The sequence below is a fragment of the Topomyia yanbarensis genome, chromosome 1, assembly GCF_030247195.1.
Source record: "Topomyia yanbarensis strain Yona2022 chromosome 1, ASM3024719v1, whole genome shotgun sequence".
NCBI classification, from domain to species: Eukaryota; Metazoa; Arthropoda; class Insecta; order Diptera; family Culicidae; genus Topomyia; species Topomyia yanbarensis.
Window position 1 is genome coordinate 163,507,176 of NC_080670.1, and position 15,084 is coordinate 163,522,259.

Below are 15,084 nucleotides of genomic sequence, written 5' to 3' on the forward strand. Positions count from 1 at the left end.
GAACAATTTGGTGAAATTTTTAACTGTTATTTAAAATCTGACGCTTCGAAAATCATTTGCAAAATAACCCTACTCTGGAGCATGGTTAAAATTGACAGAGCGATAGTTAAATTTGACAGCTCGAAGGTTAAAATTTTGCCCCTGTTGCAGAATAAAAAGGTGGAAACATTTTCTGTACCTAATTGAGGTTGTCAATATTTTTCAATGCAAAATTAAGGAATAAAGATGGAAACGATAACGTGTTGTGTTAAGATTTGTTTGGGTTATTTCATGATGTTTTTTTTCGAGGCTATGACTGTGATACTTAATGTAATAAAAAAACTAATTTTAAAATATCGACAAATGTTCACACCTCTACCAACATCTGGTCATCGCAGCTGTCAATTCTAAATAACTATCCATATGTCAACTTTTGAAATAGTTCGCTCTCTCGGTTAAATTTTTCCATTCAAGAGAAAATAACTTTCGAGCTGTCAAATTTTAACTAAAGGTTAAAAAAATCGCCAAATGGTTCACAGCCTTAGAGGTTGAACACATTCTTGACAAACATGTCAAATGGTCCTAAGTGCAAATGAGAGCCTCTCTTTGTTTACTTTCTTTTTCGATTATTACGGCGTCATCTTAAAACTTTTCAATATTGTTTCAGGATATATCGAAAAACTCTGGTTTCGACTAGTTTATTCTGCCAAGAGTTGAGTAACAAACGTATAAACTGCCGAGTTATTAGCGAAAGAGTAAGTAAACAAAGAGAAACTGTCATTTGCACTTAGGACCATTTGACATGTTTGGCTAGATATATTGTTATACTTAAAAAGATGAGCTCTATCGGTTTATGAAATAAAAGAATAATTTTATTCTTCATTTAGAGCCGATTTCTTCACCCTCGCTTAACTTTTAAACCAGGTTCACCAGTACGTTTAAATCTAGCTTAAGCGTTAAGCGAGGGTGAAGAAATCGGCCCTTAATGACTCAATTTTCGACAAACATATGATTAGGGCTCAAAAGCCAAATGTCAAAATTCACTTCGAAGAGAAATTCTCTGCCCTTGTATGCATAAGTGACGTAAACGCCACTTTGGTCAAATTTAACTTTTTCGTATTTTTAAGTTCGCTACGAAAATCCGCATCTTTTCGTTCAAGCAACTTCAATTAAAAATAAAAAATGACTTAAAACGCGTGACGAAAGCATGCTTTCACCCGTACCATCCAAGACAAAAATGGATTTCCTGAAAACACTCGATGACATTTATGTCACTTTTGCATATAATGGCTGTTCTGGAGAAACTATTATAACCCAAGCACGTTGCATAGCAGTCAACGAAAGAGAAAACTTTTCTCTTTTGTTTGCTATCAACGGCTGTGCTGGGCGAATAACGGTTCGTCCGGAGTTTCCCTCCGAAGCGATTTTTGATAGTTGGCTTTTGAGCCTTCATCATATGTTTGTCGAGAATTGTAAATTATCATTTTAGAATTCAAGCTGTTCAAACTCATTGCAATTGTTCCGTCGCTGATTGTAATATGCAAAATTTCTCTCTATCTACATTTTAAATGGAACGCACTATACGAACGATCGCATCTCGCAGCGATTCATTTCACACTAAACATCACTCTGTTCTATTCTACACAGCGAGGGTACGTCGCAAAACCTCGTGGCATTGCTTTTCAGACGTACTGCAGCCTTCTTTGTCCGGGTACGGTACTTATTCCAGCGAAGTTCTCCGAGGAACCAAGCGAAAAGTCGCTCCCTCGAGGGTTGCTGTTGGTTCAGAAAAATCCGGACACGAGTCCACATGTTGTTAATGTTCTGCGATTTCTGCAGTAGCCAGTATCGCGGTATCAGGAGACACTGAACGCGGTCGCGTGCAACCACTGCTCGGTCGTCCATGTGCTCACCAACGCCGAAGACGGAGCCGCAGGCGTATGTCGACACGTCCACGAAGTGGTACTCGTAGAGCGTTGTGCCGGATGATTGATTTGCTACTAGCGACTCTGTAGGTTTTAAGCAGCTGGAGGCAGTGAGTGTTTTTCCGAGAGATGTAAATTTTCTGAAACGGATTGGATGTTAGTCAATGAATGTGTTTGTATGGGACTAACGGGTTCCCACCCATCTGCCGTGAGAGTTGAATGCTCCAGTTCAATCATTCGAGAACTTCTTCTGCGATGAAACTGTGAAACTTCGTCTTCTATGGGTAACGCATCTGCAAGCCGATATTTTGTAGCTCCATTTTTGGAAGAAAACTGTTTCAAGTTCAGAACAAAAATCGTAAAAGACATTGTAATGCACGTTTGGTTTATTTTTGTTACCAACTCACTTTGCACAATTTCAAACACTGCAACACCATACATTTCCCGCTGAGAACCAGATGAACAAAGTTGACCGGTGCTCGGCCTTCGACAAAAATCACTTGCTCTGGTTCAAACTGGCGCACATAGGCACGTGTAAAACATTCGCGACGTTGTTCCTTGGTCCAGTGGTCGAAATATTGGAAGCGGTCCGTAATGTCCATCCACTGGTTCCATTCTAATTTTTTCAGCTTGCTACCTAACACCCGGGCTGGCACAAGCAAATTCGAAACGTGTTTATTGCACGTGCTTGCGTACACCCGATCCTTATCGCGTGATGGCTTGGCAGTCAATAAAGAGAACCTCAATCAAATTTGGACGAGCTCGGTCGGTCTTTCACGAGGCCCTTCCCTTCCAAGGAACGGGGGAATAGTGCTGGTGAAAGTATTACAAAGAGTGTCTTGTTTGGCACGGTTCGATTAGGGATAATGTATAGGGTAAGTAAGCTTTTTATGGCAATACTAGTAGAGACCTGTACTGGCTACGGTTATGTTCTCGTTCTTTGGTCGTGCCATTGATTTTTGTCTACATTTAGGGGAGAGTGAGGACACTTAATCCTTGGGAATATATGATTCCCTTGCCATATCTCAAAATCTATAAATCAAATATTACCACAATATAAAAAGAGAATGAAATATTTGGTCGTGTATGATGTTTTAAAAACAAATCTAATGTATAACATATGGTTTGGAAAAGTTGTACAATATTTTAAAAAATATGTGTTGATATCCATCACGAAGATCTTTTTACAATTTTTTTAAAAGGTTGTGTGAGATCGGCGATCTAATTATATATGAATATTTTCAAGTACGATTATTTTCTAAGGGCTTTTGTCTAGAAAAAATGTTTTACGAATAAACGGTTTCAAAACACATACAAAAAAAATAATTTTGTTCGCCTCATACAATAGGTATCTTTGATTCTGTAACACTGGGTACACTTGATTCCTATCATCAGCTCTCTCAAATACTTTCGAAATGTATAGAAATAGAAAAACATCATTTTCATAAAGTGTCTGGCAGTATTAATTGAGCTAAAATGTTTTTTTTCTGTGAATGAACTATGGTATAAGTTGCTGAAGGTTGGAAAAGCCAATTAAACAGCACTGATTTATCGCAAATACTTGTCTTGACTAATTAATTAATTTGTCAGAACAGGTGATTAGCTGAACATTCGTGTGTATAAGTCATAGTGTGCTTTGTTTCTTTAGCCCTAGCAGGCAGGGGATCAAGTTACACGTTTTCACAAAAACCTCGTTTTGACATGATTTTCAAAATTGTTCATATTACTGACAGGGCATAGTATTCGGATTTACATATTATTCATAGCTCTTACAATTCAAATTGACTACAAAATGGCGAATTTTGCGATTTAAATTTTTATTTTATTGAAAACATATGAGACAAAAACAAAAGCGGGATCAAGTGTACCCACTCTCCCATACTGTTCTTTTCCGTTGCTCCTTTAGAATCCCGGAAGCATCAGGTACTCTTTAGGTCTGTTCCAGTACCAGGAGAAACTGGAAGTGCTCCGGAGAAAATCGTTCCTGTACTCTCTTCTTCTCTTTTTTCTTCTTCTGGTAGCAAACCGGAGTAAAAAGGAGCAAAGATTTTTTGCTCCTGTTTACTCCGGAGTGACTTCCGTGTACTGGAACAAACCTTTTATTTTATTTGCAAGGCTGGCGTTTACTTTTACTTCTTATAAGTATAAAGTTATAAGTATAAGCACAGATAACAGACGTTTAGGCTAGAACAAAATTTCTTCAAAAACCTGTGTAAACTTTCAAATTGATAAACGTTGGAAATCCGTGTTTCACTATTGCCATCTGCGCAACTGTTTACTATACGCGTTTGACAGCTGCACTCTAACTGCATTGCATCGATCATTGCGCCATCTACAAACGTTTGCCAAACGTGTTTCCGACGTCTGATTTATTCGGAATCTCAGTAGCGGGTATTTACACACGATTCAAATCGAGCCTAAACGTCTGTTATCTGTGGTATAAGTTAAAAATTGCTAACGGTTTCGAAGGTAGTTTGGATATCTTCACCAGGTCCTCATGTTTTTTAGTGGCTGAGTTCGACTGAATTGGCAGCGGTTATACCCCTACCCAATCAAACCAGTCTGGAACCGGTTCGGACTTCTGAGTGGATTCAGTATGAATTCCAGCTCAAATGCATAAACCGATTGAGACGGAACTTTGAGCCTAGGATACCCACTGAGACGTCCAAAACATTGTTTCAAAATCGTTCAACACGGGTCCAACGATGGACGTTCGTTGAACGGTTATTTGGACGTTGTCCAAATTGGTCCAACGAACGTCCTTCATTGGACGATTTTGAAACCAACCGTTCTTAGAGGGTAGGATCCGCCAGCTGGCTTCTTCTTATATTTTACTAATCCCTGTTGAAAACGACATACCCCACTCGACCAATGTTGCCAAAATATTTGTTTTGTTTCGGTCGTATATTTGTTCTGATTAAAATATTCTATATTATGTACCAATTTCATGCTTCTGGAAAAATCAAAGATTTAGTCTTTATATCCGCAATTAAACGATCATAACGTTTTTTCCATCGGAATACAGAAAAACAAAATAATATATATATTCGTTGTTGGACATTACGAAAAATATCTTCATGCCTCTTCATTTTTGTAAGTTGCTTTCTGAGTCAAGCAACCTCTGTCACAAGAATAATCTTCTCTGTTCGGATTTATTTTAAATATTCTAAAACTACTTTTCTGCAAGGTTTAATTTTTGTTTTGGAGCAATGTATAGGTTTGTTCCAGTACTACATGTGATCGTTTCGGAGAAAACAGCAGTAGAAAATACACGCTCCTATTTACACCGATGATCGATTCAGTTGAAAACTGTAAAATTCAACTGTATCGATAATAGCAAAGGAAGAACAAGAAGCGACTTCCGGGATAACTTTCTCCCTGGTTGCTCAGTACTTCCAATTTACTCGGTACTGGAACAAAGACAATTTTTACATGAAGTTCAAAATATTGTCATACTTACGCTACACAGCCTGTTGATTTCGAAAAGCGGCATTTTTGCATTATTCCGCACACAGAACAGAATCCACGATAACCGCGCTACCGGATCTCTCGGGAACTTCAGTTCTGGATAATATGTTTGATTTCGTCTGCCAAATAATGCCTGCACTTCATAAAGCGGTATCTCGAGAAAACAAAAAAATCAACACAGTTAACAATCGTCGTTTTATGTTTGATATCACAATATGACAACACTTCCAAACAGCCCTTTAGTACTTTTAGTTTCCAAGCCGAAGGTTTGCCTATGTCACTTTCATCCAATCACGAGCTGGTTCAGAATTGGTTCAAAAACAGGGGACAGAGCTGGCGGATCCTATCCTAGCTTTGAGCAAGATTCCATATTGAATCCATTCAGGATTTCGAACTGGCTCCGGAATAGATTTGACGGATAGTTGGAATAAGTTGGTTTGGCGGCGCTTGTGTTTTATCGTATATTAATTCAAATTTACACACGCCTTCTTTGGGGCAATGCAAAAACGAGAATTCGGCATTTACCGACCTGGGACCCTAACCATAATTCAATTTAGAGTTCCTATAGTAAGAGTAGGAAAAGATGGTATATCCAGTGATGCCACAAGTACAGATTTATCTAGAAAGGTACAGATTTTTGAAACATTTTTGGTACAGATTCTGTACGGTACAGATTACAGATTTTTGTAAAAATGTACAGATTGGTACAGATTTTTTTACATGACAGCAAGTTAAAATAATTTAATCCTGTGATGCATCCCAGCAAACAGCAGGTAAACATTGAGTTGGGCAGCATTGATGGCAAGAATTTGAAGTGAAGCTGTTACTGATTGAGCTTTAACTGAAGCTGACGCATTAGAATACGATATGCGAGAAATCTGCTTCCAGCAAATCAAAGGGATGATGTCTAAGTGAAAGCCGAGAGAATCTCCTCGGAGTGCATACGTTTACTCTGACCAGCTCCATTTGAATTCCTGCAAGCAAGCTTGTTAGCCACCTTTGGTTGCAAACAAAGTGGCAGCGAGAATCTGAGCTGGAGCTGATATTAACATTTCCCAGTCAACCTCACCCGGAATTATAACTAGTTTCTTATGGAATCCCAGATCAAATTAAACAACCGAGTCAGAATGTATTGTTTGATTTCCCCGAAAGAAAAATACCTATATTCAAGAAAAATGTTTTTTTTAACAACCTTGTTATTGTTTGGGTCAAAGAGAATAGGAAAAGAGACGAATAGTGTGAAGCCAAAAATACCTTATTGAGCAGACCAATCGTGCAATGTAAATAAACATTACTCATGCCTGAGTTGGAGGAGATAAGTATTGTAAATCTATCAAAAAAAAAATTGAATTTTCGTCAGAATTTAGTGCAATCGTGATTGTAAGGTGCATTCTAGAGTCTATGTATGAGTAAAAACAAGTTTTAGAATTATTTCATCTCTTTGTTTCGAAATGCACATCGTTTGATAAACAAATCCAACGATCGACAAAAGGTTTGTTTTCAAAATATAATAGGAGTCATTTAAAGTGCTGCCTTTGGAAACGGTTGCCAAATTCTAGTGTTGAAATCATCGTAAAGGGAGTGTTGCCGTTTTGATTGTTTTTCACTCTGCGTCTCTTTCACTATTCTCTTTGGTTTGGGTATAGAATCCGGTACAGATTTTTCTATAGAAGGGTACAGATAGAAAAGATTTTTCAACTCCCGGTACAGATTTAATTGTGGCAACACTGGGTATAGCCAGTTTGCTTATAGCCTTCGTGGAAGCAGCCCACTGAGACGTCCAAAAAATTGTTTCAAAATCGTTCAACACGGGTCCAACGATGGACGTTTGTTGAACGGTTATTTGGACGTTGTCCAAATTGGTCCAACGAATGTCCTTCATTGGACGATTTTGAAACCAACCGTTCTTAGAGGGAGGTGTTAAAGTTGGCGTGGGGTACATTTGTACCCCAGTGTACGGTTGCCGTTAGTGTTTCGTCAGGTTTCGTGCTGTCAGTGGAAATGTGATTCGTGACAATACCAGTTTAAATACTGGTTGTTTTACAACGATAGTAACAATTAGTATTTTATCGTTTTTAATAGTTTAATTAATTTAATTTAATTTTGAAGCGGAACAAAAAATCGTTCTCATTTTTGCTGATTTTTATTGTTTTATTGTTTATTTTTATAGTTTTTCAAAGCAATAGCTCGCAAGTATAGTTTGCGCACAATAACAGCTGTAATGGTAACATTGCGTGTTACCAATGTATTACTGGTCAGAAATATTTTTTTTTTTCATTTCAATTTCCGCCCCATTTCGTGGTATTTTCCAAAACCCGATTTTCAAACTTTCACTCTTCAAAAAAAATGCAGTTTTTCAAAAATATCGAAATTCCATTTTATACCGTATCAAGATCATCGCTGTACGTGCTGTACGACTAGGGATAACTCCTACCCGGTCAAACCATTCGGAATTTGATTCGGAATCCGGAATGGAGTCAGTATGGATTCCAAATCAAATGCAACAACCGATTCTGTGTCGGAATCGGTTGTTGCATTTGATTTGGAATCCATAATGACTTCATTAAGAAATCCGAACCGGTTCCGGAATGAGTTTAACTGGGTATGTTTGAGTAAGCCGGGTAAACGAGTGGATCACAGGTTCGCTCGCTTCCGACGGTGGGTCAGCGACTACCTTGCCCGGCGGATCCTCAGCGGCTTTGCGCCGTCTCGGTTCCAAGACTTCGGTTATGCGGCTAAGCTGCATCGTGATGATACTCCTTAGAGGTTCCTGAAGGGTATCGGATGGTTATCGGCACCCAGTAAAGTTCAACCGGAAATGAACTGGAATTCTGACTGGTTCTAATTTGTATTCCGGTGCCATTGACAAAACTGATTTTAACTAGAATCGATTGTGTCACTGGAGCTGGAATCCCTCTAAGAACGGTTGGTTTCAAAATTGTCCAATGAAGGACGATCGTTGGACCAATTTGGACAACGTCCAAATAACCGTTCAATAAACGTCCATCGTTGGACCCGTGTTGAACGATTTTGAAATAATTTTTGGACGTCTCAGTGGGATGCGAATTAGAACCAGCCAGCATTCCTGCTGAGTTTAACTGGGAAGTTTCCTAAAATCTAATCTGGAAAATAACAATTTTCTAGCAACGCTCCAGCACCCCGTTGAACTCTTACGATTTCGCCACCTGAGCGCAAGTTTGACGTTGCGGAAAATATTCTAATTTTCCTAATTTTTGCGATAGTTCACAACTCCTCGCCAAACTAAAAAATACCGAATCCACGCATTTCACGCAATCTGTCATATCTCAAACAAGATAATGATTATATTAAATTGCTTCAGCCTGTGGATGTATTAAGGTGTCCTTTACAAATACCAGTTCAAATATTGAAAATAGATCAATGTTTACAGTAGTTATGTTCCGAAATCAAAACTATGTTCCCAACTGCCCACCGTCCTTTACTATTTTCCATTAGTCAAATACATTCCATTCCGAGATATATATTCATGCTTAACTGTAAACTTCAGTTATGGGTAAAACGATTTCGCACTTCCGGTCGATCATTCTAGCTATCTGTAATAGATTCACTGAACTGGTTTTACGCAAAAACACTACTTTTGTTCAACCGTGGTCAGCCTGCTTCCGAAATTTATAGTCACTGAACTGAAACACGAAACTGTCAGTATAGTCACTGAACTGAAAACACGAAATATGGAATGAATTGCGGTAAAACGGATACACACGTTTAAAGCGGTCATTATAACTATATTAAATCGAATTCCTGAACGTATACCACTTATAATCTTCCGCACCAAGCCTTTTTCTTGATTTTAGATCCAGGAATAAAATCTAACTTAAGTTGTGCAAAGAATTGGGATAAAAAAGGTACACACAAATCGTATAGCCAGTAATAAAAACAAGCAAACACAAACGAAAAGGGTAATTGGGGCAAAACGAGCACTTTACAGTCATTTTAAAAACCTGCAATCGATTCCAAGACATTCTTACATAAGAACTTAGCCTTCAATCAAAGACTACATATTAAGAAGACTGATATCTCTTTCCTTCCCCCATACAAACGAGAAGCGACAGATCTTACAGCGCCTCTATTGGAGGAAGGTAGGAAGCTTAATGTAAAAATGTATATGTGTGTGTGCATCACTACGGGAAGCACCACCAAATACAAATTATATAAATATCACTAGGATACAATTAGGGACGTTGCGATATTTTCGATACTAGTACGGAATCGATACTTCTGTTTCCGATACTCGATTTTTTGGTATCGATACTTCAAGCACGATACTTTACTGATATCGATACAATCTTTACAATATCGAAAGGAATCAAAAGAACCTGTAGTTGGAAGTATTCGATTCGGAATTCTGAATGATTTTGGAATTATTTCCGAGTGAAATGTGATTACCTATTCAGGCTAAACCATTGCGGAATCGGTTGTTGCATTTGAGTTGCTACAATAACTGGAGCACCAACCGCATTTGATGAAAAAGTCGATTCAGAACATTACCCATTATTTGACAGTCCATGAGACTTTCTGATCAGCCAATTATTTATTGTTTATCTTTTCTGACATTCGACGTCTGACAGAATCGTCGACTGGATCCAACATCAAACGAATCAGACTAATAAAAGATATTTGTCGAACGGATTTTTCTGTTCGCAGGAGCAGAGCAAAACGTTAACTGACAAAACACACTACTGAATTTCCAAACAACGGTTTGTAGATTACCTAATTCAGGGAACTAAGCTACTGTAAAAGTGCGGAATCGAATGGCGATACTTTCAAGTATCGATACTACGACTACGATTATATCGAAAGTATCAGTACTTGCATTCGATACCAGTATCGATTCTAAGTATCGATGTATTTTAATATCGAAACGTCCCTAGATACAATAATAAACAGCTTGGCGTTTTGCGTAGGGTTACCAAATGGACTAAGAGCAAATTAAGGACATCCCTACCAAATCTATTCGGAATTTGAGCCTGAATCATTTGTCACTTGAGCCAAAATTCTGAAAAAAATTTCTGGCTTATTTTCCAGCAGTTGTTCTGGGACAAATTTAAATGGTGTACTGCCAATATTGAACGAAGATAACCACTTTGGCCAAACCTGATATCGAGCTATCCAACAAATTTTGGTTACTTAGTAAAAGAACTTTTGGTTGGAATGAGTCGCAGAGAGTATTCATTAACAAAAACAATCGCTGGAAGTATTTGAAATTGACAATCGAAATTGATTCTCTTGGAATAAAGTTGATCTGAATAATTTAATACAGGGTGATTCATCATGACGTTTTTTTGATCTCGCAAAAAATTGAGTAAATCGCGAAATATTTATTTGTCCATCGAAAGACAATTTTTTGCCATTTATTGTTTGAAAACAATTTATTTTAAATATTGACCATGTTGGTGCTTGACGTAGTCCATTCGACTGGTCCAATTTTTGATGATGGATTTCAAGTGGTATCTGGCTAATTAGGCGAGTAATGCTGGTTTCTGATGCTTGGGAATGTCACCGCCGCTATGTTTTCTTCAATGTGTGCTGGATGTGGTCGATTTGTTAGCTAATCATCCAATAACAAGAATTGCAACTTTTACTCTTTGATTGTATAGCGAATAGTGGAGTCAGTTGGCCGATTATGTCGACCATATTATTGTCGGAGTGCACGAAACACATTTCTCACAGATCGCTGATTTTCGAAATATAGTTGAATAATTTGAAAACGGTGAGCACACTGTGGTGGCTGGTGGCAAACAATACTAAACTACAATAATATGACATGCCCTGTTAAAAACATCATGTTGAACCACCCTGTATATGCCAAGGTTTGAGACTAAAAATAAGGACATTTGAATTAAAATAAGGACGCATTCCAAAAACCTAGAAAATAAGGACATGTCCTTTAAAATAAGGACGGTTGGTAACCCTAGTTTTGCGTTGCCAGTTTCAATGATAATTCATCAAAGTACGCTGTCACTTTGACACTGTACCTTTCCATCAGGTACAGGGTAGCGTAAAACGAGTCCTCGAAAAATCATCAGAACATTCCGTATTTGGTAATACGGAATGCTCTGATGATTTTTCGAGGACTCGTTTTACGCTACCCTGTACCTGGAAAGGTACAGTGTCAAAGTGACAGTGTACTTTGATGAATTATCATTGAGACTGGAAACGCAGAACGCCAAACTATTTATTTGTATTTGGTACCACCTTTACCCGCAAGTGGAATTGCTGTTACTAGGTTTATTCCAGTACACGGAAGTCACTTCCTGTTGCTCCGGAGCAAAAAATTCTTGCTCCTTTTCAATCCGATTTGCTACCAGAAGAAGAAAAAGAAAAGAAGATAATACAGGAACGATTTTCTCCCTGTTTTCTCCGGAGTTTCTCCTGGTACTGGAACAAACCTACTGTCTCCAGATTCTGGACAGAGTTGCCAGTCTTCTTCATATGCAGTCTTCTTGATGATATGCTAAAGTCGCGTTTTTGATACTTTTTCCCACTGCGCGTTGGGTGGTACGAATGATATTTGTCGTTCTTAAATCGAACGATTTTTGTTTTGATTTGCAATTGCTTACGCTGATGAACAGGCGCACGATACTGAGAATATTTTACTCTTCAAATTACTTTCCTTTCTATACTAAACTGAAATTATGGTATTGCAATGTTCCATACCATTATATGACACAAAAACTTTGCTCTCCTTTAATTTGTTTGTAACGAGTTGACTATATCTCAGAAACCGATAAGGTTTTCTTGTGCTTACAATGTGCCCAAATCATTTTTGTTTTGCTTTGAAATCCAATGATTTAGATTAACAGAAATGTCAACCATTATATGTATTAAAACGGCACCGATGACTGCCGTATCCGGTTTATAACTACAGGGTATTTAGGCTCTATAGTGTAGCGTTATATACCAATATACGGTCTGTTTTAATGCTTCATATTCGTAGTGCTTATATTTCAAATCATGAATAAAGCTTGTAAACCTTTGTTAAGCTTGTAAAAAGCTGAATATAATGCTGACTTTAGTGCCAAATGGTTTGTTATACACCATAATAATAATGTAAAATATTGGCATTTCCAAACTTATGCAGAACAAAACGAACCATGAAATCCTAGCGTTCATGAATGAAATAGGCGCATTTGAAACACAAGGGTGATAATATATACCGGTTTTTCATGGTTATATCACTAAACGATGCTACTTTTATGATTTAAAAATCCTGTTCATAATTTGGGTTTAGAATTTTATTACCTTTACATTGGAAATAATTCAGTACTTCCAATTCTATTATAGATCCTTTCATTATAATTTAACAATGAAAATTATTGCAATACCGTTGTGTTTTTCTGTTCGGGTGTTGGTAGTATCCAATTATTTAGCAGATTTGAAAAACAATCGCTTAGTAAGCGTCGAATAGAAACTAGGTATCTGTTTCTTCTTATCCCCATATCCGTCAGTGGAAGAGATCCGCTTCGAAACCGCATCGTTCGTCTCGGTTAGAATATCATAAATGGACGTCGTTTCCAAATCGCACGTCTCGAGGACGTTGCAAAGTTCCTGGATAAGCCAGCTTCCGTTCTCGTTACGGAAAGAGTAGTGCCCTGTAATGAAAGTGTGGTGGTTGTAATGTTCTGTGTTTGCGTTGGTAATCTACGGAATGGATTCAAGCAAGTAAATCAAGATCATTATAATCAACGCACCTAAACAACAGGATAATAAATAATGGATGAACCTTATGATTGGGCTGTTGTTACATTCGGCTAATAGAGTAGAAATAGAAACAAAAACGGTGACTTGAAATTTTAGCTGTTTTATACAGATATACTGATTTGGTGATGATTACTTGGAATTTCGAAACCCTAAAATATCTTAAATATTCTTATCTGCTTATGTGAGCAGAATTATTTTTTGGTGCTTATTTACCCAGTGGCAAAGCCTTGGCGAATTTGAAACAGCGTCCGATTCAGTGAAATTAAACGTACTATGAAATCAAAAGTGCAGACATACATGCTACTTGTTCTTTGTGAATCTCTGATACTCCGTATTACCCGTAGGTGCTGAAAGGGTGAGATCATTGTGAGTTCGATGCCTTTATGCCAATAATTTTGCCTTTAATATTCTAGGTAAAATATGAAATGAAGAATGACACAAGAATAATATGTCAACCATTCAAAGAATACTCGACATGCCTGGTTGCGTTATTTATATTCACCACTACAGGATAATGAAACAAATCAACACGTCGTACGTATTGGGCACATTCAAAAGGGGTATGTTTGATTTTTTTATCTATTTGTGGTACTTCTATCTTTTATCATTAGGTTTGTTACACTTACCATGATGAGAGCTCATCACCACAAGTAAATCAGCAAACTCCGGATAGGTGAACGTTTTCGCGAGCGAATCGACCATGTCCTTTCCACTACTATCGACCTGTAGCGTTTTGACTCGCATTTGCACTCCTCTGTCATGCTTTGTACCACGGCAAGCCTGAACTATGAATAATTTTGGTTTTCCTGCCATTGACTTGAGCGCAGTTGGAGTGAAATTCTCTATGAACTCGTACAAGTGATACTTGTTATCTCGAGCCATCACAAAATCTCCATCCTCGCCGTGGGTTAAAATTACCACGATCAAACAGTCTGCTTGTTCTAAGTCCTGATCAGCCGCCACTGTAAGTAAAAATATCCTAGCGTAAAACAAAGTCCTTCAGTTGATCATAACCAATGGTTAACTACATAAAATGGCGTCCCGTTGAATCTCCGTGAAGCTTTGATCTTCATAAATGTGTATATCATTCTTCCGGAATCCAAGTCGCTGCAACGTGTTAAACAGCCGCTCGACATCTTTATCTGAACCGACTCTCTCCGGGTAATCCTCGTTGTCAAAAAGAACCTGGTTGTAAATCATCACTCTCCCACGATTAGCTCCATTCATTGAGTAGTATTTTGAATCAGGATTCAGTGGCGTGTCGAGGTAGACTGAACCTTTTCGCCTCGGGATCGGTCCAGGTTCTGTGATCAATTTTGAAAACTGCTTTCCAGCGGATGCCTGCTCTGTTCTTCTAGTTTCGCTTTCATTTTCATTACCAGTCGGACTAGCATCGATAAAATCCATGTGAATATGATTCAAAGATAACGGAAATATCTTATCCTGCTGCATGCTTTGCAATGGCAGATACAGCTGAACACACTTGAACTTGCTGTGAAGGCTACGCCGGTTACGAAACTACAACAAATCTAGTTCTACTTTCAATATTATCGAGACTGTTTGCCACTTGACAAATTCACCACTGGCCTCCGGTATAGAGAATATCTGAACTTTATTGACGTCTACGAATGATTCAGTACTAGTAATCCACAACGACAGACACCATACCGGCTAGTCGAAGTTCTCGATAACGACTGAGGATGACCAAGTGCATATGAATCGAAATCGAAATTCTGTTATCAGTCGATACCTGGGTGCTATCAAAGTTCGGTGATTGATAAGATTTTTCTTTGTGCGAAATCTGTTTCTCACGAATACTTTTATACAGATAACCTTCACCATTTTCCTGGAAATATTACTACATACGAGAGACATACATAATCTGATCCGCTGAGAAGATGTTTTCCGCGCACCTTGCGGACAATGGGTCCAGGTGTGCGGTTCATAGGGTACGGTACTGATCTCAAACCAG

At 38.2% G+C, this 15,084-nt stretch overlaps 2 protein-coding genes across 3 annotated transcripts; both read right to left on the reverse strand.

Moving 5' to 3' along the window:
• Positions 1–1,047: 1,047 nt before the first annotated feature.
• On the reverse strand, positions 1,048–2,616 carry LOC131676395 (uncharacterized). The gene is made up of 3 exons (XM_058955462.1): positions 2,312–2,616; positions 2,104–2,237; positions 1,048–2,044 (listed from the first exon to the last, which is right to left on the reverse strand). Exons 1-3 carry the CDS (start codon positions 2,504–2,506, stop codon positions 1,597–1,599), a joined length of 777 nt encoding a protein of 258 aa, XP_058811445.1. The 5' UTR covers positions 2,507–2,616; the 3' UTR covers positions 1,048–1,596.
• A 10,042-nt stretch (positions 2,617–12,658) lies between these two features.
• LOC131676396 (caspase-7-like) lies at positions 12,659–14,791 on the reverse strand. Of its 2 annotated transcripts, XM_058955463.1 has the most exons (4): positions 14,141–14,791; positions 13,739–14,074; positions 13,103–13,162; positions 12,659–13,003 (listed from the first exon to the last, which is right to left on the reverse strand). In XM_058955463.1, the coding sequence occupies exons 1-4, from the start codon at positions 14,562–14,564 to the stop codon at positions 12,774–12,776; spliced, it is 1,050 nt and encodes a 349-aa protein (XP_058811446.1). In that variant the 5' UTR covers positions 14,565–14,791; the 3' UTR covers positions 12,659–12,773. The 2 variants fall into 2 exon arrangements, with proteins under 2 accessions (XP_058811446.1, XP_058811447.1); XM_058955464.1 differs by lacking the exon at positions 13,103–13,162.
• Positions 14,792–15,084: the final 293 nt, after the last annotated feature.

Coding starts and splice junctions, on each gene's coding strand:
- LOC131676395 (XM_058955462.1), bottom strand. CDS start 2,506: ATGGACATTACGGACCGCTTCCAATATTTCGACCACTGGACCAAGGAA. Junction 2,238..2,311: donor AGTGTTTGAAATTGTGCAAA/GTGAGTTGGTAA, acceptor AACTTGAAACAG/TTTTCTTCCAAAAATGGAGC. Junction 2,045..2,103: donor TCAACTCTCACGGCAGATGG/GTGGGAACCCGT, acceptor AATCCGTTTCAG/AAAATTTACATCTCTCGGAA.
- LOC131676396 (XM_058955463.1), bottom strand. CDS start 14,564: ATGCAGCAGGATAAGATATTTCCGTTATCTTTGAATCATATTCACATG. Junction 14,075..14,140: donor TCAACGGGACGCCATTTTAT/GTAGTTAACCAT, acceptor TTTTACTTACAG/TGGCGGCTGATCAGGACTTA. Junction 13,004..13,102: donor TTTATTATCCTGTTGTTTAG/GTGCGTTGATTA, acceptor CTTTCATTACAG/GGCACTACTCTTTCCGTAAC.